Source organism: Pristis pectinata, chromosome 9 (genome assembly GCF_009764475.1).
Source record: "Pristis pectinata isolate sPriPec2 chromosome 9, sPriPec2.1.pri, whole genome shotgun sequence".
NCBI classification, from domain to species: Eukaryota; Metazoa; Chordata; class Chondrichthyes; order Rhinopristiformes; family Pristidae; genus Pristis; species Pristis pectinata.
The window spans coordinates 27,677,047-27,702,977 of record NC_067413.1 but is presented as its reverse complement, the minus strand read 5'-3'; the positions used below and the strand labels follow the sequence as shown (position 1 = coordinate 27,702,977).

At 41.1% G+C, this 25,931-nt stretch overlaps 1 protein-coding gene across 2 annotated transcripts in view; it reads left to right on the top strand.

The window, feature by feature from the left end:
* Positions 1-25,931, top strand: part of LOC127574517 (uncharacterized) — a 49,775-nt gene that overhangs the window by 7,627 nt on the left and 16,217 nt on the right. For both annotated transcript variants that reach the window (XM_052023558.1, XM_052023557.1), the window contains exon 2: positions 15,785-24,769. In XM_052023558.1, coding sequence (XP_051879518.1) covers positions 15,785-24,769 — 8,985 coding nt within the window. The remainder of the gene's footprint in view (positions 1-15,784; positions 24,770-25,931) is intronic.

Here is a 25,931-nt window from a genome sequence, read left to right as displayed (position 1 = left end):
ACATGATTTAGATAGTGCTTAGCAACGGCTTCTGGGAGGTGCTTGTTCTCACTTGGCTTCTCAAACTATCCCTCATGCCAAAAGAAATCAAAACGTTCTTTTGGTTTGCTTTTAATTGTACTCAGATTTAGCAAGGATTTAGCATGTTCCTCATCTTTTGTTCTTACAGGTCATTTAATGTCAACCGTTAACAGTGAGAGTGAAGCCACGTTTAGACCCACATCAGGGAGGGGTGGGAGATTTATGTCTTTGAAGGATATTTGTGAATCAATGTGGTTTTTACAGTCAGATTTCACTTTTATTTTGTACTGTTGAGCCCCATTTCACTGGGTTTATTCATAAATTGCTATAATGGTGCTTGAACTTATAGCTTCTAGATTGTTATCACTAGACCACAATCCATCATCTCTTTGGAAAATTGGCTGTTGCAGGAGGAAGAGCACAGTTCTGTGGGCAGATTTTGCCCTCCAATACCTGTCTGAAGCTGTTCCATTTTTACTCAGTGAGGTCCCTGGATGTGTATTGCACCCTCTTCCATGAGTCATCTCTCTGGCACAATTTTGGTGTCATCTACAAACTTACTAATCATATCACCTGTATTCTCTTCAAAATCATTAATATATTTGACAAACAATAAAGGACCCAGCACCAATCCCTGCAGCACAGTCCTCCAATCTGAAAAACAATCCTCCACGACCAACTAATGCTTCTGTCCACAAGCCAATTTTGTATTCAAGTGGCCAGCTTACCCTGGATCCCATGTGTTCTCACCTTCCGGATCAGTTTACCAAGCTGGATGTCCCAAGCCTTGCCGAAGTCCATATAGACAATGTCTACTGCCCTTCCTATGTCAGTTCTCTTGATCATCTCTTCAAAAAACTCATTCAAATTTGTGATAATTGTAGGTGATTCAGATCAAGGCAGGGAGAACATGCTAGAACCACATAAAACACTAGTTAGGTCACAGCTAGTACAGTATACAGTTCTGTACACCACACTGCTGGAAAGATGTGATAACATTGGAGTGGGGGCAAAGCAGATATATAAGGATATTGCCAGGGCTGGAAAACTATAGTTATGACTGTTCAGGCTAGTATTAGTTTCTCTAGAACTGAGGGGAGATTTAATTATAAGAGGAATAGGAGTGTACAGGAAGGAGCTATTTCCCCTAATTGAGGGGTCAATAACTAGGGAACATAGATGAAGATAATTGGTAAAACAATTAGGGTGGAATTGAGGAAGACATTTTTCACCAAGGAGGAGTGGGGGAATGCAACTCAGTGCCTAAGTGGGGGTGTTGGAGGCAGAGACTCTCAGTCCTTCTTGTAAGTATCTTGATGAGAACTTGAAGCTGTATCATGCAAGGATATGGGCAGAGAACTTGGAAGTGGAACAATCCTAAATAGCTCCTTTTTTAATTGGAAATTATTGGTCAAATGCCATCCTTTCTGTTTTCATACTTTTCTAAAATTCACTGATTCTATTCCATGACCACTTTAATTCAGTCAGACATGCTATTTTGGGTAAATGAGAAATACCTGCAATTGAACATAGAAAGTACCAAAAGCAAACACATCTGCCTCCCAGCAATTCAACAGTTTCCCATTGGCGCTGCCTGTTGTACAGGAGGATGAGAGGAGACATGATAGAGGTGTGCAAAATATTAAGAGGAATAGATAGAGTGGACAGCCAGTGCACCAATGCTCAATACAAGAGGGCATGGCTTTAAAGTAATGGGTGGGAAGTTCAAGGGAGATATCAGAGGAAGGCTTTATTACCCAGTGAGTGGTTGGGGCATGGAATGCGCTGCCTGGGATGGTGGTGGAGGCAGGTACATTGGTCAAATTCGAGATTACTAGATAGGCATATGGAGGAATTTAAAATAGAGGGATATATAGGAGGAAGGGGTTAGATAATCTCAGGCAAGGTTTAAAGGTTGGCACAACATTGTGGGCCGAAGGGCCTGTATTGTGCTGTACTGTTCTATGTTCAGTGCACCATGCCCCCCCTTCTCCTCAGCTTCAGTTTATCAATTTCCTGAATTCCCTGAGTGTATATAAATATCTAAAACCCTATCTGTACTGACACTTTGTTTCCCTTGTCTTCAATTTATCTGCACGATTACCCTTTCCCACAAAATAATTTAAGCAAACAAGTGAGTGGGATTAGAGCGAGTGATATTAAAGTTTGGCGGAGATTTGAAGTGCGTGGGCACCGAACAAAGAGTGGGATAAGAACATTAAAGTTGACCTGATGAACTACTTCCGTTTTTGAAAAGCACATCTGAAATTTTGGAAGTTTTCACTTTTTGGCCTTGCAGAGTTTTTATTTCCTTTTTTGTTGTGTTATTGATGTAAGGTCAGGTTCAGCTTACAAAGTATTATCTCCTGGAGACGCTCAATCCATTTAGACTATGGGATAGGATGATTAGTTCAGACTTCAAATAGAACAGTGATCAAACTGCTTACTTAGGATAGCTTGAAGGTAATGTCATTGGACCTTGTTGCCATGTGACAGCATGTTTGCTTTGTACTTTATTTCCAAATACAATGACAAGGAATTAGCCGTGAAATTGCCATTATAAAAAAGATCCTAAAATAATCTGAATGACATTCCCGGAAATCTTGGAATATTTAGTAGTGATTTGCAACAAGAATGGGTATTGAATAAGTAATTAGATAAAATAAGATAAGGTTTCTTTATTACTCACATGCACATCGAAACACACAGTGAAATGCATCTTTTGCGTAGAGTGTTCTAGGGCCAGCCCGCAAGTGTCACCACGCTTCCAGCGCCAACATAGCATGCCCACAATTTCCTAACCTGTACGTCTTTGGAAATGAATTAATGAGTTGAATAAACGTAACAATTCTCAAAGAAGAAAGGTTTTGGAGACTAAAACTTTGAAATTGCAGTTGACTGCACTACATATGAACATATAAATCAGCAGCAGGCATAGGCCACTCAGCCTTTCAATCCTACTCTGCCAATTAATAAGATCACAGCTGATCTAATCGCTTAAGTTGACCCACTGTAACCTTTTATCTCCATGCTCATCAAGAATGTATCCATCTCTGCCTCAAAAATACTAAAAAAACTCTGCTTCCATTGATCTTTGAGGAAAAGAGTTCCAAAGACTGAAAATTTGCATCACCTTAAATGGGCAACACTTCATTTTTAAACAGAGACCCCTAGTTCTAAATTCTTCCACAATATCCTCATCACCTTGCCAAAACCCTCAGGATCTTACTTTTTCATTTGTTCCCCTTTACTGTTCTAATCTCCACTGAATATAATGCAAACCTGTCCAACATCTCCTTACAAGACAACCTGCTCATACGAGATATTAGTCTAGTAAACATAGAACAGTACAGCACAGGAACAGGCCTTTCAGTCCAGCATGTCTGTGCCAATAACCTTCTCTGAATGGCTTCTCATTCATTTACATACTTATTTAAATAAGGAGACAAAAACTATATGCCGTACTCCAGACATGGTCGCAACATTCTGGGCTGAAGGGCCTGTTCTTATGCTATAGTGTTCTATGTTCTACCAGTGCCCTATATAATTGAAGCATTACCTCCCTACTTTTGTATTCAATGCCCCTAGCAATAAGCAATGACATTCTACTACCTTGCCTAATTCCTTACAGTACTTGAAAACTAGAAATTTATGAATCGTGCACAATGACATCCATATCCCTATACATCCTAGGGCCCTGCATTTGGATAGTATGCTTCTTTTTCACTTTTTCTGCCCAAATGAATTATCCCCCATCATCTATTTGCCAGATTTTTGTCCATTCACCTAAGCTATTGATATCCCTTTGTGGCCTCTTTGTGTCCCCTTTACAACTTATTCTGACCTATCTATTTGTCATCAGCAAATTTAGCAAGTAAACCTTTAATGCCTTCACCCAGGGTGCTTACTAAATTGTGAAAGGGCGAGGTTCCACCACTGGATGCTGTGGCGGAACACACAATCCCATCGCTCAACATCTTTCTCCATCCCTTACATTGATGAGCATAAGAACTTATTTAGAGACAAGCAAAGGAAACAACTTTAAGTCTAATCATTCTGTGTTGGTAGTTATCCTCTGCCCAAACAATTAGCTTTAATTGTATTTGACCATTGTGTTATTTCCTCACTCACTTTTAACCTATCCAATCTAACATCATTTTTGCCTCAATTAGTAATCCTTGAAAAAGTCTATAACCTGACATAAAACAGAAAATAATGGAAATACTCTGCAGGTCAGTCAGGCCACACCTGTGGGAAGAGAAACAGAGTTAACATTTCAGGTTGAAAACCCCACAACCTGACAACTTTTTATTGTGCTTAAGAGGGCAATGGTGGAGCCCATCCTTTCAAGGAGCTCCTGAGGTTGGCTTTGGAAGGAGGCTCTCTCACTTAATTGGGTCCTGATGGTAAAGCTCCTAATTGTTCAAGGATCTCAGGATGATGTTTGCTGAGGAATAGTGAGGATTAGACGCCTTCATAAACCATAACAGAGAATTGGTAGTACCTGTGATCCCAGAGCAAGGGATTGCACCACCAGAAGCATCAAAGAGGGCAAATGTAAAACTGAAAGACTCAGTATGTCAATATCTTGGAAAGGGCACCAAGGAAATTACCAGAATGTCACCAGGGAAGAAGAGGTGTAGAGAGAGGAAAGAATCTGGGATTGTTCTCAAAGCATTGGAAATACAATGGAAGTGCTTATAAATCCATTGGCAAGGTGGTCAATAACCAGAGAACACAGACAAAATAAATGGTGAAAGAAATTCAGGTGAGATCAGCATTGTTTTAATGATTATGCACTGGAATGCACGGGTGGAAAGCAGGGTTACAGTGGATTCAAAAGTAACTTCCAAAAGCAAGTTGGCTAGATAATTGGGAAGGAAAAATTGAAGTACCTCAGGCAAAGAATAGAGGAATGGAACAATTCCCAAATGACTTGCAAAGACCTCGCAGAAACATGGTGGCCTGAATGGTTTCTTTCTGTACACTGAGCTTCCACAGTTCTCTGCTGAAACATGTTGAGAGTTGTTTTTTACCTCAGGATGATTTCTCCATCTTCAGTAATCATGAACAGGAATAGCAGTGAGATCAGCACATAAAGGCAGAGTCAGTAATTGGGTTAAAAGCTTTTCATGTTTGAGTGTGGTAGAGAAGCTTAATGCGTTTCACTTAATCAATAGAAAGGTTTCTGTTTCAGCTCTGAGGCTTCTGTAGATGCAAAGCTTTGATTACATACTGGAGAAAAGCAAAGTTACTCCACACCAGAATGTGTTGCAGTGTCAGCTCCTGTAAATGTACAAGCTGCAGTGGATAATGGGAGTGATTTGCTCAGATCTGGTAAGGTATGGTTCATATTTTGCAACGTCGCCTCTCAGTGTATACAGTACCCTGGGGATATGATTCCCTCTCTCAGGTAACGTACAGATGGTGTTTGCAATGTCAGCTGCTGCACAGGTGCCTATACTGTAGATGTAAGGAATGATTCATTCCCCCCTGGTGCCAAGTTACCTGTGTGCGTCTCAATGTCAGCTCCTCTGTGTAAGGTACCCACTGGGCAAAGGGAATGTTTCGCTCCAGCCTGGCATTGTAAGCTAAGAGATAAGATATCTTTATTAGTCACATGTACATCGAAACACACAGTGAAGTGCACCTTTTGCATAGAGTGTTCTGGGGACAGCCCGTAAGTGTCGCCACGTTTCCGGCGCCAACATAGCATGCCCACAACTTCCTAACCCGTACGTCTTTGGAATGTGGGAGGAAACTGGATCACCCGGAGGAAACCCACGCAGACACGAGGAGAACGTACAAACTCCTTACAGACAGCGGCCAGAATTGAACCCGGATCACTGACGCTTTATGGCTCATCATTATCTAACGCTGGATTCCTATGCACATACAAACCAGGTGAAAGTAGCAAATCTCTGGTTACGAAAAAAGTGTGGTTATGCTGTAAATATTTATTTTGCATCTTGTTAAATTTGTTTTGCATTGCACTGAATGAGTGATGCATCAATTGGCAATGATGTGGCCCAGCGATGTAGTCCAATGACTGTGCCAAATCCCTCAACTGGAGGCTATCTCCAATCTAATTGCTGTGAAACTTTAACTGGCCTTTCCTCCAGTTCTGCCTTTCAATCTTCCTCTTCGAAATGTAGGCAAACAAAAATGGCTAAAGCCATTATGGCTTGAGCCGGGACTTCTCTTTATGACTGTTCCAGGATGTTCCTTGCACAAGAACACGGAGAGCTAATTAAATCCCTGAGAGGTGGCCATGCATTTTAACGAGGTGTAGGCATAGGCACATGTTGTGACGCACACTGGAACTGAGATACCTTCTGGGCAGCTTGAAAACCAGCTCTCTGTATGGATCATTAGTCAGCTTCCCGCTCACACAACAGTGTCAGATCACCTCTCATCTCTTGCTTTACATTGATGATGAATTGCTATTATTTATTGATCACTGCCGTTTCTTCCCATAGACTTCTTGTTCACGGAATCAGACTGTTACTCAGCGGGTCAGTATCTTCAGGGAAAGGTGAATTTGTAATTCCCTTAACTATGTCTCTTTCTATAAGTCTGATTTACTTCCCTTTCCTACTACTTTTATCCTAAGTGTCTTAGAGTCATACAGCATGGAAACGGGCCCTTCAGCCCACAATGTCCATGCTGACCATCAAGTACCCATCTACACTAATCCCATTTTCCAGCATTTGGCCCATAACCTTCTCTGCCTTAGCAATTCAAGTGCTCGTCTAGATACTTCTTAAGTGTTGTGAGAGTACATGCCATCACCACCCATTTAAGCAGTGTGTTCCAGAGCCCAACACCCTCTGGGAGGAAAACAATCTTCCTCAGATCCCCTCTAAACTTGCTACCCCTTATCTTAAGCCACTTCCCTCTGGTTTTAGACACTTCTGCTATAGTGAAAAGTTTCTCACTCTCTATCCCTTTCTATGCCCCTCATAATTTTGTATACCTCAATCAGGTCTCCCCTCAGCCTCCTCCTCTACAAGGAAAACAAACCCAAGCTATCCAGTGTCTCCTCATTAATGAAATGCACCATCCCTCGCAACAAGCTGGTGAATCTCCACTACACCCTCTCCAGTGCAATCACATCCTTCCTATAGTGTGTCAACCAGAACTGCACATAGTGCTCCAGTTGTGGCCTAACCAACATTTTATAAAGTTGGACCATAACCTCCTGCTCTTATATGCCTTGGCTAATGAATCCCTTATGCCTTCTTCCCACCTTCTCTATCTGTGCTGTTGCCTTCAGGGATCCTTGGAACTGTATACAAAGTTTTCTCTGTTCCTTAATACTCTCTTGGGCCCTACCATTCATTGTCTATGTCCTATTTTTATTAGTCCTCCCAAAATGCATCACTATCCTTCAATTGTGCTCTCAGTCAATCATTGACCTTCTCCCTGGGATAGATTCCCTCCGTGTGGGTCGGTGCCTTTCAACCTGGGGTAGAGTCCCTCAGCATGGGCCCAGATCCTTCACCCTGGGATAGTGCCCCTCATTGTGGGTTTAAGTCCTTCACTGTTTGATAGTGACCCTCATCAAGGAGCCGGGTAATTGATATGGCAGTTAAAAGAGTCAAAAGTCTACATCTCTATCCTGCACAGGACTTGCTTCACTGAAGTTCAAGGATCTTGTGCTCACTTCTCTGGACAGGGCTTGAACCTATGACAAGAAAGATAACATTCAGCCAAAAGCATAATGCCGTGATGCTTGAAATCTGAAATAAAAATAGAAAATGCTGGAAATGCTGGATCAGGCAGCATCCATATAGTGAGAAACAGCATCAATGTTTCAGGCTCATGAGCTGCGAGTGCTTCAAGCACTTTTTTGATTTTATTTAACATTTATACACACTGGGCTTGGAAGAGGAGGGAAACCAAGCCATCCTGTGCTTATTCCCCAGAAAGCATATAAAAATCACAGAAATATTTGACACAGAAGGAGGACATTTGGCCCATCATGTCTATACTGTATACATAAAGCCTCATGCGGGAAAACTGCATGTGACATTTTGACATTGGATCACAATCAGGCTGTGGCTGTAATTATTGCAGAGGGACTCTGTGGTAATGATTACTGGAAGTCTTCGAAGCCCTGAACAAGCCTCACTCACATGAAGCATTTTAAGTTTACAGAAACTGTGTAATTATACTCCAACGTGAATATCAGGAAGACAGTATCTGCCTGGCAGTTTGGACATTTTGAGTTCAAACCCGTCCACCGTGGAGTTGGAATGGATATGGAGAAAATGTTTCCACTTATGGATAAGACCAAAACAAGAAGGCATAAATATTAGATAGCTATCAGCATATCAAATGTAGAATTCAGCAGGATATTCTTTATGCAGAGTGTTACAATGTGGAACATGTTGCCACATAAGGTGGCTGAGCACTCAGCAATGAAATATTTAAGGGGAGGCTTGATACGCACAAGAAGGAGAAAGGAACTGAAAGATATGGAGGTGGAAGGGTAGGAAAGAAGTTATTAGAGAGGGAGTCAACGTGAATAAAACACTTATAACGGTGTTATAACGGTGTTATAATGGTGCCAAATGACCTGTTTCTGTGCTGAGACTTCAATAGGAAAATAGAACAGTACAGCACAGCAACAGGCCCTTTGGACTGTGCTGAACACTATGCTGGTAAACTAAATCCCTTTTGCCTGCACATGGTCCATATTCCTCCCTTCCTTCCCTGCATATTCACATGCCTATCTGAAAGCCTCTTAAATACCTCTACTGTATCTGCTTCCACCACTACCCCTGGCAGTCTAGTAAAAACTACTGGTCTAATAAGTGTAGTAATTTGTAAGCTGTCGCCAGAAAAAAAATATTATTGAAGCAACTGGATTGGCCTCCTGTTGGTCACAAATGTATGTCAGTGAAGAGGATTGCCATAACAATCTGGACCTAGCCATGATTCCAGCCCACACTACATGGTCGATTCTCCCTAATCTTTGAAGTTATGGGTCAAACCATTCAATGCTTGTGATGAGAAAAGCACACCATTATATTAGGAGGTGGTCAAAAAAACCCACTAACTTTTCCAATAATATATACAGAAAATGCTAGGAATACCTAGGATGTTCTGCTGCCTGATTTGCTGTGTACTCTGCATTTTTCTTTTAAATTCCCAGCATCTGCAGCATTTTGCTTTCACAAAACCTTGCCAGTGTGGATAATGTTCAGAACCGGGAAGAAATTAGTTTAAAACCCTACAGAACCCTTTAATATTATGATGCAAAAGAGTCTGTCTTCTGTGCTTCACTACTCACTTGTTTTTTCCAACAAATGGTTATTTTTCAATTTATTCAGTACTTGGAGACATTTGCTACTTTCTGAATGGTTCTTTGCCATCCAATGAATTGTTTAAGTCAGTACACAGACAAATGGCTGGCCTGGCTGCAGAGGCAGTACCATCTGTTTATACCCTGTGGTCTGTCTATGACGATGGTCCCATCTGGAGCTCCACCCCCAACCTTCCTGTGCTGCAGCCAACACGCTGCAGCAGCTCTTTCTAGACCCAGACTGCTGAACAGAATTGGCATGGCTGCATTATCTGAGAACGTAAATAGATAGAATTCCACTCATCCCCTGTGATTAGCCAGCCATCTGTCCTTGCTGCAGGAAAGGGAGGATAAAAGATGTGCGTCAATCATAAACTATGGTGAGAAGGAGGTAAATGATGGATTTATGTACCCAAATGTGTGTTGAGCCAAGGATACCCACAATGGAGTTACCCTGCTTGTTTCATATATTGTAATCCCACATTTTTGTGCACAGTCAAAGCAGAGAACATAGCCAGTGCCTAAAGGTAGGCAAAATCAAAACTAATCTGCAGAAGAAAATATTTCAGTGGATGATTAGTTAAATCTATGGAACACGTTTCCTTGCAAGATGGTTTAAGAAGGTAGTATTCATTTAATAAAATGAGATAGATTTCTTTCAGAAAGTAACATTTTAAGATAAAGTACATGAGTAATTTAACACCGTAAGTTGTGAGGTACAGGTGACTTTTGACCCATAGTCTCTAAGTGCTGGATTTTCCTTGACTCAGCTCTAGGTCTGTTGTGAGCTAATGGGTAAAATATTTGAAATACCTCACTGAGTGTGTGTACTGAGGAAGAACAGTATGAGTTTGGATGTATCTTTTAAGGCTGCCCCTACAAGCTCTTACATTTTAGTAGCAGAACAAGTAGTATTTATGCTACAAAAGTGCCAGGAGATGACTACCTCCATCAACACCTATACTTGACATTCAATGTCATTACCACCATTGAATCCCCTCAGAATAATATTTTGGGGATGACCATTGATCACAACTTCAACTTCACCAGCCTCATACATACAGGGATACAAGAGCAGGTCAGGACTGGGCTTGCTATAGGGAGAGACTCTCCAATACCTTTCTACCATCTACAAGGCACAAGTCAGGAGCGTGATGCAATACTCTTCACTTGTCTAGGTGATTGTATCTCCAACAATGCTCAAGAAGTGTGACACTATCCAGAATAAAGCAGCCATTTGACTGACATCCCATTTACCACTCTAAACATTTGTTTCCACCTGCATGCAGTGACTGCAATGCATATCAACAAGATACAGTTGAGTTACTTGCTAGACTACTCTGCCAGCAATTCTCAAACTCTGACCTCCAGAGAAGAACAAGGCTATTAGGTGCATGGGGAGCTGATATAGAAGCTGGGTCAGGTCAGCCATGACATTATTTGTTGGGTGGAGCAGGCTTGAGGCGCCAAGGGGACTACTCCTATTTTCTTATGTTCCTCTGGGAACACCTCCACACGACATCCTGACTTGGAAATATATCACCGGTCCATCACCACTGGGCCTAAATCCTGGAACTCCCTCTCTGAGAGCACTGTAGGAGTACTCTCAGTAAAAGGACAGCAGTGGTTCAAGGAGGCATCTCACCACAATCCCCTGAAGGGGACTTAGGGATGGCCAGTAAAGACATGTGTGTCCAGAGCCACCAGGATCCCAAAAATGACTTTAAAAAAATTAATTCATTGTATATTGCATGACATATATAGTGCACCCTCTGACTTGCTATCAGCAGAGCTGTGGGTAATTTATCAGCATATATAAAGGAGTTTCATTTATCTTTTAGGCTCAGGTATCACAGTCAAACTTTTGTATTGGATTTATTTAAGAAATGCACTTTATTGTGAAACAACCAGCGGTTAGTGTAACACTATTACAGCGCCAGCAACCTGGGTTCAATTCCCGCCGCTGTTTTTAAGGAGTTTGTACGTTCTCCCTGTGTTTGCGTGGGTTTCCTCCGGGTGCTCCAGTTTCCTCCCACATTCCAAAGATGTACGGGTTAGGAAGTTGTGGGCATGCTATGTTGGCGCCAGAAGAGTGGTGACACTTGTGGGCTGCCCCCAGAACATTCTATGCAAAAAGATGTATTTTGCTGTGTGTTTCGATGTACACGTGACTAATAAATATATCTTATCTTAAGAAAAAAATAGCCCTTCCAGCAATCCAGCACAATTTTCTGCATGGCCATCTTTTGTGCTGTACTGTTCTATGGTTCTACAAATCCAATATTCATTGGGAAGACATTCCAAACCGAGACAGGCCAAGGCATTTCTTCCTATTTCCCTCCTCTCTCCTTAAGTAAGTATTTTAAATTGATGGTCTCTCATAACTTACTTCCAAACCAAAGGATATTATCTTCCTTTATCTACATGATATTAAGAAAATTAACAGTTCATGGATTGGAAAGCTTCCCTCTCCCCTAACAAGATGTTACAGTGCCAGAAAAATATTGATTTGGGTCAAATGACAGATTTTAAATGATCTGGGTTAATATTTGTGGATGTAAAGGTGGATGATTATGCCACTGAAGCAGGAAGTTAATAATGGCCATAGTGGATAATTACAGTGAATATGTTCAAATCATGATTGATAATTTCAATTGTTCTTTTTAAATTAAAAACATCTAAAAGTAAAAACAAATCTTTACCCTGACTCTTTACCTAAGAGTACCTAAGACTCTTCTCTCTTCCTCTCAGTTCTATATCTTCTGCTTGCTGCTTATGGAAATAATTTCTCGCATGGTTTACCAAAATTCAATACCTTTTATAATTTTGAACACTTGTATTAAAACTGTCTTTAACATTGTCTACTCTAACTTTGTAATCTCGTCCCAGACACCACTCTGGTAAATCACCGCGTACCATATCCAAGGAGCTTCACTTTGTGTTTCATTTTGATGCTGTGTTTACTTCTGGGCTCCTCATTTTAGCAAGAATAAACTGGAAGAGGGACACAAATGAAATCCGTGGGGTTAAATGTTAATTGTAAGGTTAAATTATACATACATTAGGCTTGTATAAGGTTACAAGGTCATCTAATTACCATGTTTAAAGTAAACAAAGGATTTGACAAGCTCAGCAGAGACGACTGTTTATCTGACAGCAGAGTCTGAGGCGAAGTGGCACAATCTTAAAATTAGGGCTGGATCGTTCAGGGGAGCACTTCTTCAAACAAAATTGTTGAGGCAAAGACAAAAATTTCAAAATGAGATTGACAGATTTTTATTAGCGGGGGTCTTATGTGGAATGGAACTTAGCCATGACCTTATTGAATGGTGGAAGGCTAAATAGATTTTATTTGCAGTAAGGTACATAATTGAATTAGGAGTGAGATGAGGTCCAGCCTGAGATCAGGGATAAAATACATCACTTTTGTGGACAGACTGGAGAAAATGGGATTATTCATCAGTGGAAAGGTTTGACAAATTAGATGGGGGCGAAGGGCTTCTGCTCCCTTCCTCCCCTTCCTATTTACCTTTCCAGATGGACCATTCCCTCAGTACTTTCTGTTTCTTGCTAGGCAGCCAATCTTCTATCCATTCCAGTGTGGTAATTCCTAAACAATGAGCTCTTATTTTCCATAATAACCTTTCAATGTGGCACCTTGTCAAAAGCCTTCTGGAAATCTAAATACAGTACATCATTGGTTCCCCTTTATCCACTGCATATGTTCCCTCTTCAAAAGACTTCAATAAACTGGCTAAACATGATTTCCTTTCATTTAACCATGTTGACTTTGGCTGATTACCTTTAATTTTTTGAAGTACTCTGATATAACGTCTTCAATAATGGTCACTAACATTTTCCCTATGGCAGATATTAAGGCAATTCGCCTGTAGTTTTCTGCTTTCTGTATCCCATTCTTTTTGAATAAAAGAGTTACATTTGTCATTTTCAAATTCATGAAACCATCTCTGAATCTATGGAATTTTAGAAAATTAAAACCAATACTTCAACTATTTCATTTGCCACGACTTTTAAAAACCTAGAATGAAGTCCAGGCCTTGGAGACTTGTCAGGCCGGCTGCTCCAAAAATGTGATCAGTATCTCAGCTCCTTTAAACGTCTGCCATGCATCTGGACTGACTGCTCCCTAATCTAATTTGGCAGTTCACTTTCACTAACCTACTCTCAGAGCCATCTTTATTTAAGATCCTAATTGTGGACCAATTCTTCTGCCCCTCAAACTGAATATAACATTCAATTAACTTGTGATTGCTGCTACCAAGGAGTCCCTAAGTAATAAGGTCATTAATGTCCAGATGAACGGTCTCCACCCGAAACTTTGGCTGTTCATTTCCCTCCACAGATGCTGCTTGACCAGCTGAGTTCTTCCAGCAGTTTGTTTTTTGCTCCCTTTGCAGCCTCTTGTGTCTCCAGGTCATTAATTAATCCTGTTTTATTGCACAATACCAGGTCTAGTGTAACCTTTTCTCCAGTCCTGATGCAGGGTCTCGACCTGAAACATCAACCATCCCTCTGACTCCACTGAGTTGTCTGACCCACTGAGTTCTTCCAGAAGTTTGTTTTTTGCTCCAGATTCCAGCATCTGCAGTCTCTAATATCGTCTCTCTGGTTGACTCCAGAAGGTGCTGTTCTAAGAAAATTTCCTCTCCTCCACCCTTTCTCTGTACCTGAAAACTTGTTGAAAGGTTATTGACCTCAGCTATTAACTCTGCTTCTCTCTCGACAGATGCTGCACAACACGCTGAGAACTTACAGCGTTTTCCATTTTTCTTTCAGATTTCCAACATCTTGCTTTTGGCAGGACCTTCAGCTCATTGACCAACCATCAAGCACCTATTTACTTTCATTCTACACTGACCCCATTTTATTCTAATCAACTCTACCCAGATTCTGCCATTTACCTGCTCAATAGGGGCAAGTTATAGAGCCTATTAAAAGCATTGCTTATCCATATTGGTTGCTGCTTGACCTCACTTTGGGAGGTTATTGGTAGTCAGATGAAAGAACAGGAAATGACTCATTCTCTTCTCTTTTTTTAAAGATATCTAATTATGTCCTATTGATGCTCTATGCAAATTATGAGAGATGAGTCCCAAAACAAAGGTTAAACATACACAATCTGTTAAGGTGTTGGAAGCAAATCCAAAGGGACTTTTAGAGAGGAATTGAATGTGTTTGAAAATGAAAAATTGACAGAGCTATAAGGAAAGTATAAAAGTAGGGAAGACATGTTGCAGCTGTGTAAAACCATAGTTAGAATGCATTTGGATTATTGTGTGCAGTTCTGGTTGCCCCATTACAGGAAGGATGTGGAGGTTTGGACAGGGTGTGAATGAGGTTCACCAGGCTGTTGCCTGGATTAGAGAGTATTAGATATAAGGAGAAGTTGGAGCGACAGAGGCTGAGGGGTGACCAGATAGAAGTATAAAAATTATAAAGGCATAGAAAGGGTGGATAGTCAGAGTTTTTTTCCCAGGGTGGAAATGTCAAATACTAGAGGGCAAAAGTTTAAGGTGAGAGGGGAGAAAGTTCAAAGGAGATTTACATGGTGTTTTTTGTTACAAAGAGAGTGGTAGGTGCCCGTAACATGACAGGGGAAGTGGTGGAAGCAGATATGATAACAACATTCAAGAGGCATTTAGAGAGGTACAGGATAGACAGGGAATAGAGGGATATAGACCATGTGGAGACAGATGGGATTAGTTTGTGTTGGCATCATGGTTGGCACAGACATAGTGGGCTGAAGGGCCTGTTCCTGTGCTGTACTATTCTATGTACCATGAAAGTGCAGGAGAATGGAGTCTGGTAATGCAAGACAAAATGAAATGAACAGAAGTCTGATGAAAATATTTAAAACTTTTTTACTCTGCTTCTTTCTCTATATTAAAATTGGTAAAATTGGTTTATTATTGTCACATGTACCAAGATACAATGAAAAACATTGCTTTGCATGCCATCTATACAGATCATCTCATCACATCAGTGCATTGAGGTAGTACAAGGGAAAACAATAACAGAATATAGTATTACAGTTACAGAGATTTCTATTTTTTCATATTTTCGCATTTCTCATGATATAGAAGGAGGCCCATCGAGTCTATGCCCGTTTCCAGAACATTCCCATCAGTCCTATTCACCAACTTATTTCCCTGTAACCTATTCTATCACTCATGCCCATCAACTACACTTGATTTACCTGCCACTCAACTACACGAGGTAAATCACAGTGTCCATCTCTGGGCTACAGGAGGAAACTGGGTACTGGGGGATCTCATGTGGTTACTAGGAGAACATGCAAAATGTACACCATCAGCACCTGAGGACAAGACTGAACCTGTACCTCCGGAGCTGTGTGGCAGGTTCTCCTGTCTGCTCTCTTCTGTATGCAATCTATCTGCCTTCACTTTTTGTCTCCTTTTGTTCAATCTGCAGATGTTTCTCCTGATGTTTCCTGTGGCTCCACCCATGGCATCATCACCCCTAAAGACCTAACTTCACCTCAAGACTCCCCGACAACGGACTCATCATACCTGATGCAGCTTGCTGACGACTCAAAGTGGTCTACGGGAATGGAACAAAGTGGGCTCCTGACTGCCAGCTCTGCTTCGGATTGTGCTGCTGAAAGCCTGCCTGCTGAGTGCCCAGCTGATGAAGGTGCCCGACCTCAGCCTGAAGGAGCGAGTTGTGATACAGACACTGATAGCTCATATCCCGAATCATCTACAGCCACATCTTGCATCAAGGGGAGCTCTTCGGAAAATGAAGGCCAAGGAACCAAGCACAAACCGGATGCGGCTCGAGAAATGGTAGACATGTTTGGACTAAGCACTGCTAACGGCGCACAGCTCATCATTGCAGACATTGGCTCAGGGATATCAAAAAAGGAAGCTCTAGACGTTAACAGCCACCTACTGGATGGTCCATCAGCCACTGCTGACTCCCTCACTTCCACCACACGAGCCAGCTTGGAAGCCAGTGCAGGCTTGTCTTCGGGAGTGTCAGAGGTGGACAGCATTTCAGAGACTGACACAATATCCAGGGAAGAACCAGACGGAGACATACAACTGACAGATACCAAAGCAGACAGGGAGGCAGAGATGGCCACTTTGGAGGTGGAGGAAGATCACGATCTACCCAACATACAAACAGACACATCAGTTCCATTGTCTTTCATTGGCAAAGGCACAGAATGTGCAGAAATGGACCAAGGTGTACTGAAAGCAGGCAATAATGGAAACGTTCTTGCCGATGATGCACTCTGTCTTGTCAACTCCCCTCCCAGTGGCATGAGTGGTAGTACTGAGTATTCACCAACACCAGAACTTCAGGACATTTCAAGCACTGGAAGTGATGAGCCTGTGGTTATGGATCCTCTCCACATACTGACTGTGCAATCAAGGGCTGAAAATGTAAAGACTGAATCTTCACAAACTCAGGATCAAGTTACAACCATTGGACACACTGATATGCCTTTGTGTTATTTGGAACCCACCAAAGAATTGCCTGTGTATTCCAGTGCTGTGGACCATATGTGTGCCACAGATCCAGATCTTTTCTTCACTGCGCCATCCACTCCAGTAAAGATGGCAAGTGGTGCGCAGAAATTCTTTTCATATTTGACAACTGGGTTACACGAGGAGCCTGTTGAAGCCCTGGAGAGTGAAGGCAGTGAGGGCATCTGTTCTCCACCAACCTCTCCCTCGGGATCATACAGAACAGCAGAAGGAGGTAGCTGGACATCATCAGGGACCCCAAACACATCTTTGTCTTGCTCCCCAAACCTACTAACAGAAGTTGAAACAATGGAAGTATCTGCTTGCTATGTAGAATCATTGTCTGCTTTTGCAGAGGAGCTCAATGAGGAGCAGTCCGATGAAGGGCTGCCTCTTGCTAATGCTCCTTATAACATCGTTGATGAGGAAATTTGGACCTCCACAGAGGAGTTAACTGAAAGGTGCCTTACTGAAACACAAGATGACCTTGCTCCTTTAGCATTTGATAATGAAAATCTTGAAACTAGTGAAGATGATGATGGTGATGATGATGATGGTGATGATGATGATGGTAATGATGATGGTGGTGATGACGGTGGTGATGATGGTGGTGATGAAGATGATGGTGAAGATGATGAAGATGATGGTGAAGATGATGATGGTGAAGATGATGATGATGAAGATGATGATGATGATGAAGATGATGAAGATAATGGACAAGAAAATATATCTCTTAAAGATCAGGACATTTCCAGTAAAGGTCCTGGATTAATTGAGACTAATAATATGAATCAACAATCAGATGTGACAAACTGTGATGTTGGTACAGAATTAGGGGACTCACCAACAATAACACAGAATATTACAACTGAGGAAAAGAACTGTACAATCACTTCCGATGGAAAACTGGAAGATCCAATATCCATTCCTCAGGAAGAAGACAAATCAGAGTCAAAATACAAGGGGGAGTTTGATGATGGTGAATACAATTGTAAAAATATTGCAACAGTACCTAGTAATGAAGACGAACCAATAGGAATGGGTACACCCGAAATAGACGCTAATGTTGATGAGGTTTCTTGGCAGCTTGAGTCTAATCCTATTCAAGATCAAACTGAGGAAGAAAGCACAAAACCAGTAGGATTACCTGACAACTTTTCTTGTCAGAAATCAAAAGACAGTAAACTAATTTCTGAATTGGAATGTGCATCAGTGGAACAAATGGGTGTAAATCATGGGTCAACTGACATAGGTGATAGCACAACTTACTCAGCACATAACTACTTGCTCACATCTAAGACAGCAATGGACCAATATGCTTATAGGAAACATTACAATGATTGCACTACTAATGCTCCTCTTGCTTCCTCTGAGGAACTTGCTGAAGATTGCAATGACTCATTTAATGAAGAAAGGAGCAAAAAAACAGCGAAAGAACCCGATATAAAATTTGAAACTTTACTCTCCGGCCAACTCGATTTACCATTAGATGAATCAGTCAAGGAAATTTCTAAGACTTTTATCAGTTCTGTATATGACAGTTTTCTCGAAGTTGAAGATGAGCTTGAAAGATCCATTCCATTAGCTTCAGCACTTGGCATTCCAGGGGGCCAACCATCCACTCAAGTTGCTAGTCCCTCTGAAATGACAGACATAGAAAGTGGTCCTGAAGTCGAGACTGGGGTGATGCTCCAATCTCCATATGAAGCCATTGGTGCAGGACTTGATAACGAGAGAATGGTGCCTTTGTCATCACTATCATTTCGAGGCAGTATTATTTTCGAGGCAGAGTCTATTGAAATTACATCATTGTCTGCAGTAGCCCCAACAGAACAGGTAAAAGTTCAGGATGATGGTGATGTTCTTCCCTGTGATGAAGCTAATGATGGTGGTGATGTTACTGAAGGCGATCATGCTGTTGATGTTAACTGTGATGTTGGAGATGAAGATGAAGACAGCTCAGTGTCATGCCTTTACTCACTTTCTGAGAACTCTATCACTGCAGGAGTTGACGAATCCTTCGCATTTCAAGACACCACGTCAGAATCATCGGCTTCTGCATCTCTTGAAGGAGAGGATGAAAGAATCACTGCAGAGCACTATGACCTACCCTCAGGAGCTAATGAAGAATGTACTGAAAGACCAAAAGATGAATCTGTTGATTCAGGCAGTGACAGTGAGGTAGAGATGTCCTCGGCAACTTCGACATCAGACTCTGAAGCATGTGGGCCCTACTGCACTACAAGTATGGCATTGCGTGACATGGCATCAGTACTGCAGACTGGGAATTTTGGCAAAGCTGAAGAACCGCCTAGTTCTGGAATGGAAGTGCAAAAGAATTGCAGAAAGGAACCCAAGGGCATAGACACTAATAGCAAGGATGAAGCCCAATCGGTACTTGTTGCTGAAGTAACCAATCTACAAGCTCCAACGTGTGACACAGCTTCTCCATTACAGACACACACCTTACACACAGATGCACTGTCAGAAGGCAGCTCATTGCCTTTTCCCAATGTGCCAGATGAGTCTCAGCAAATACCATTGGTTGAGTCTATAAAAACAAACTCAGAGAACCTTTCAGAGATGGTAGTGAAGGGTGATGAGAATGAGATACATTCAACTGATTCGGACAGTGAAGATCTGTCATTTGACTCTCCAGCCTTTGGGGAAATGACTCATGAACTGGCATCCTGTGAAAGGCAATCATCAGAGCTGGAATCTCTCCCCACCTTCGAACAGACCCAATCAGATAGCTGTGGTGGGACACTAACCATGTTTCAGGATATAAAGGAGCATTCACCCACAGAATCAAATTCAACAAGTCTCTCTTCTCATTTGGAAAAGGACTTGAATAAAGACGATCTTGACATTGAATTAGCTTCTGATTTACCTGAAGGTATGAATAAATTTGACGATTACCACAATGACATGATCAGTACACTGTCTGGAGATGATGAGAACAAAGGGCCCAATTCTGAGATGTCCTTGAATGTGCCTGTTGACCTGGCCAGTGATGTTGATATACCAAACATCAGCTCGAGTGAATCAAATTCTGAAAATAACAATTCTGTGTTCACCATACAGAAACCATGTGAAGGTGGTCAATATTCCATTGGGAAAACCATAGATTCCACAAATATCAATAATATCAGTGAGGATTTAGAGTCAGTCTGTAAGAAAATTGACAATCAGTCTACTAGTTTTGAAGAAACTGAAAACTCTCCCTGTGTCAGTCCTTTCCCATTAGATTCAGCCATTTTAAACACACCGGAACCCTCCTCTCCTGATGAATCACAAATTTTAGATATCCACGGAGACGATCTCAGACCAAAGTCTTCTTGTTCTATACTAGCTTCCTCAGAGGACAGTGTTGTCGAGGAACGTGATGTCCCTCTTTATGCTGAAGAGTTCCTGCAAATGTTACCTAAAAATAAACCAGCAATGGGATCTGAAAACATTATTGCATTGGGCTTCAGAGACATAACGCTGCCTCCTCATGGAACCACCACTGAGAACACGGATGACAGTAGACCAATTGAGAAAGTATCTCATTCCTTGCCCAGTACATGCCAATCTGAAACAAGGTCTGGCCTCAATAATCTTTCTGATTTAACAAATACTGGAAAAGCAGTTGGAGCACCAACAAAAAACCTTGGAGAAAATAATCTGGAGGAACAACATAATGAGACTTTCAACATTGCACCGACAGAAATGATGAACATAGCTCCTGGGGACGCTTCAGTGAATGGGGATTCGGCATATGAGGAACGTCAAGATTTTACAAGCAATCCAATATCTCAATCATTAAAAGAATTATCTTCATCAGAAACAGAAGATTATGACATGACCAGTGAACCAGAACTTCCTGAATCCATTCCCCCAGCTAAGGACACCAAATCTACTGATGAGATCAATAAACCTATTGGTGACACCAGTACTTCACCAGATGTGAGTGCTCAACAGGATAAGACCTCATTAGATTCATCTCAGTTGCTATCCACCAAGATGGAGTCTAGTTACTCAGAATCATTGCTGGATAAACCAGATCAAAAACCTGAAGATCAACAGGTTGAAAATGGAACAGGAAACAAAGTTTATACTATTGCCAGTCAAGAAGATTTTGATGCTGAACGAAAAGTTGACATTGATCAACCTAATTTATCAGATCCTGAGTTAAGTTCAAACTCCATAGTAAGAAATGATTTAGTGATGTGTTCTGTCTCCTTACCACAAGAATGCTTCAATCCTGTAAGGTTTCCTAATGTTCAGACTACAAGTGCTGTTAGCCAATTAAAGGTCTTGAGTTCCAGTTTAGAAGTTGGCACTGATCCAAAAACCAGCTCGGAAGAGTATGATAATCAGATCAAACTTCCCACTACACCTCTTGAAGATATTGGCAGGCAAGTGGGACCCGCCGATATTCTGCAAAACAATGATGTTGATAAAGCAGAAGACTTGGATATTATACATGAAGAGAGTAATGATCAAACAGAGCCCTTAGAAAGCTTACCAGACAATACCAATCAAGTGGATATTACAGACTTATCATTAGAGAATACTGCCAATACCTTTTTGAACCAGATGATAAAAGATGATACTTGTCAAATAGAGCTTTCTAGCAGTAAATCAGAACCTTATTCTGTTGAGTCACAGACCACAGAGACAACATTTAGAGATGGAGATGGGAAACTTGAGGCTCCAGGTGCATTCCCAGAAGATCATACTATTATGTCAGAGATCCAGAGGACAGAGGTTGGGGATTTTGTTGGACAGTTGGAAGTAACCAGTATCCATTCAAGAGATGGTGCTTGTAAATTGGAAAGTGCAGACGGAGTGATAGATAATATTAATCAAGTCGACGTTTCTCACTTCCCCTCAGAAGATAATGCCAGTAGATCCACAGCTGTAGATTTGGCAGCTGTTTGTATGGCTGGTCATCTGGAAACGTCCAATGCTGTATCAGAAGATATTTCTTTTCAACCAAAGACCATTAATGGAATGGAAAAAGATACTTCAGAAAATGTTGATGCAGGCAACTTAGACATTTCTGGTGTCGTTACAGAATGTACAGATCCTACAATAGACAAGCTGCAAGGGGATTCTGTTGGTCAACTGGAACTATCTAACAGCAGCCCAAGGGAGGATACCGACCAATTAGGAAACATAAAAACAATATTGGATAATAGTGGAAATGAAGTAGAATTCTCTGAAACTTTACCAGATGAGTTTGCATGTAAATCAGATGTTGCCAACATGTCAATCAGAGATAGCAGTGAGCAAGTCTCAAGCATCTGCTCAGGAAGTGTCATTGACAAGGTAGAGGTTTCTGGCACAAGAACGGATGACAACTCTATTGAAGTCAGTTTATCAGAAGTTAATGACCACAAAGAAATAATCAAAGACATTGATGGACCAGTGAAACTCAGCAACACATTGCCAGTAGAGGATGCTGATTGGCTTGAAGGTATGGGCACTCTTCCAGTGGAAGAGGAGAATCAAGAAAAGGTTGGTGATGTCCATGTGATAGGAAGTGACACCAGCCAGTTTGAAGATATGGAGACTCTGCCAATAGTGGAAGTTAAGCAAGTAAAACCCAGTCACATTCAATCAGAAGATGATGCTGGTAAATCAGATTCTACTTGTACAGTGGTATACCAAGACAAAGTGTTAGAAAGCGATATTGCTAAATACTCAGATATCCTACTAAGGAACTCCACTGAAACATCAGAGATTTCAGGAGACCCTAGTACCCAGATGGAGAAGTCTTGTAGCCTATTGCAAAATGATTCGAGTGAAGTAAAAGAACAAGATCAAACCCACTTCTCTGAAATATTACCAGAGGATGATGCCATGGACACAGGACCAGAAGATGGTAAAGATCAAACAGAAGTCACTGAAGTTCTTTTGGATGATGCTCCTCATAATTTGGAGACTGCAGGTGCTATGTCAAATGAAGATAATAGTGATGAAAATGACAAATCCACAGATATGTCATTAAGTGGAGATCTGAGAATAATTAATGTGGCACAAATCATACCACATAATGAAGCAGAGATCTCTACCAACACACCTGAAGAACTTGAGGTGGAAGGCTCTACACTAAGATGTAGTGCATCAACAGACAATGATGATTCAAAAGCCACAGATGGTGGGAAATATATCCTTGATTCAGCAATAGGAAACAATACAAGTCTAGAAGAGAACTTGGGTAAGAGTTCAAAAGATAGTGTTGGTGAAATAAGTTCCTTCAGCCATTCGGAAGGACATGATGATAGTACATTAGAAGTTGCAGAGGCAGTATCACCAAATGATGATCAAAAAATAGAACTAACTGATACCCAGCTGAGGGATGATGCTTGCCCATTGGACATAGTAAACTTAGTATCAGAAAGTGAGCACAAAGAAACTTCAAGTATCCCACAAATCAGTAATGCTGGTCAACTAAATCTCCTTGACCCCTGTCACACAAAACTCTCAAGGATGTCACCAGGCCACACTGGTGACCAGCTGGAGGATTTATGCTTTGAAGAAAGGAACATCAATAATCAACCTGAACTCCCAAACCAAACTCCAATAGTGGATGATCATCAACAGGAAGTTTGTGAAACTGTATCAGAACCTTCTCATTACAATTTAGAAGTCTCAGTTTCTGCAGAAGGATTGGGTTCTTCAGCTCCACCGCTGTCAGAATCTGCAGCAGCATTAACTGATGAATGTCTAGAGTGTTCTCAAAGCCTGACCAACAATGTTACAGAGTTAATTGATCAAGTAGCTCCTGATGATCTCACTGATATCACTCCACAAGATACGGCTTTAGTAACTCAAGATGCTTCAGAGGGTGAATCAGAAAAAGTAGACGATACAAAAAGCCACAGTTTAGCTGCAGAACCAAATACAGAAATGGAAGTTTATGAGGTAGTGACATCCTCTAAAGTATCAGAGTTTGCACCTGAAGCTGAACTTGACCTTTTCACTGATGAATCCAATAACTTAACTTCAGAAGGTTCCAAGTCAGAAGATGTTGAGATAATTCTTCCATCAGAGCCTGTTTGCATGCCTTCATCCATCCCTCCTGTCTGTCTAGGACCACAACATACCATTCAGGACCAAAAGGCAGATATGGTTGCTTTAAAAAGTGAGGTGGTAGTGGGAGAGTTGTCAGTGGAGGTGCCCACTGACCTGGAAGAAAGTAAGGGAGATGAGGGTGCACCAAGTGATATGTTAGATTCATGTGAATACCATGAGCCTGAAGGATTGAGTTGCACCCAAGGTGTTGCTGATTTAGAAATAGACTCACATTCTAGTTCAGATGTGAACCAAACTGAATCTGATGCTCCTGTTGTTACACAAAATAGTGAACAATTGTATTGTGACAAAAAAGGCAATGGGACATCATTGGAGACTCCATGTCAAGATCAAAAACCTGTTTGCTTAGTAGGTAGTGACAGAGAAGAAAAGGATGACACTTGTCACCATGTGATTGGAGAAAACTCTCAGGATAAAAAATTGGATACTTCGCATCATTCCGAAAATTTCTCCACCATTGGTCATTCACTGGTAGAGGGTCCAGAATTTAATGCATTGCTCAATGCATCTTGCAAAACACCAGACAGACCTCTTGTATGTCCTCATGCTACACTGAGTAACATTCCTTCTGCATTTTCAATGACAGAATTTGGTTTTGCTTCTGCACCCATCCATTCCGTTGCAAACTTAGAAAAAGCTTCCCCTGCAACCTGCCCTGAACTGACTAATGGCCGCTTTTCTGCTGTATCCTCCCCATCGAGTAAACTGACATTAGGACAACAGGACCAAGAAAGCTTTTCAACACATGCTGATCCAGCTGAAAGAGCACCAGAGGAAGATAAAAGCCATGAGGAGTTTAAGGTGTCTGATGCAATGGATTTGGAAGAGAAACCAACAGGTAAAGAGTTTCCATTGCATTAAAATGCTGAGAAGGAAATGAATCTATTTGGATTTTATTGGTTACATATTGCATGTTTGCAACCTGAAAAGAATCTCTCACCTTCTTGACATTATGGTTCTCTCATTTATCTTGATATGCTAGTGTAATTTGCACAACTCTTTCCTTTACATCAGAAGACTGTGGTCCAATGCTTCTTCAGGGGGAGAGCTCACAATCTAGCTGGCACTTCTGAGAAGGAACTGTGCTGCTGGAGTTGCTCTCCATCAAACAGATAATTCAGATCCCGGTTACTTAAATCAGATTCCCATTACATTTTCCATAGCAATGTATGAAGAACATTTGGACTTTTTAGCTATTTCTCCACCAGCCAAAAAAAGCTGTGTTGAATTAGAATACCCAAGAATTAGCAATTTTCATGTCATATAATTTGTGTCTGAGCATTAGACTCTTACATAATGTTTCGCCAGTTTCAATACTTATTGTATAAAATAATGTATGCCTATTTTGGAATAAGACTTGTGAAAGTCTTTTTATGCTCCTTTAAATGTGTAACCTTACTGTTACTAAGTAAAACCTTTTGAATTTGCCAATAATTGAAACAGAAGAAGGCCATTCAGCCCCTCAAGCTTGTTTTGCCATTCAGTTAGATCATGGCTGATCTGTACTTTAACCTTAGTTATCCACCTTTGACCCATAGTCCTTGAACCCCTTACATCACCAAAAAATTATTAATTTTATTTTCCAAATTTTCAATTTACCCTTTGTTCACCAACATTTTTGGAGAAAATTTCCAGATTTCAGCTTTGCATGAGAAAATGTCACTGAATGCTCATCTTGATTCAGCACATTGACTCCTCATGGCAGTGGGCATTTGGTCCACAGGCTGAACACTGCAAACATTTTTTATGATGGTTAATTCTCTAAACTTTGGCAGGAATTTGGAATGAGTGCCTCAGATGCTTTGGACTTTTCCCTCAAGGAAATTCCCAATAATTTGTTATACAAGGGTAGATTCTAAAGATAACATCATTATACAGCTGAATATTTAACTTAGTTGTATAACATTGCTCTGTCTACCATTCTAATTTAGGTTATTAACCTGTTTGAAAAAATAGGGTATCAAATCAAAACTGCAAGACTTAGTACCACACCAAGTGAG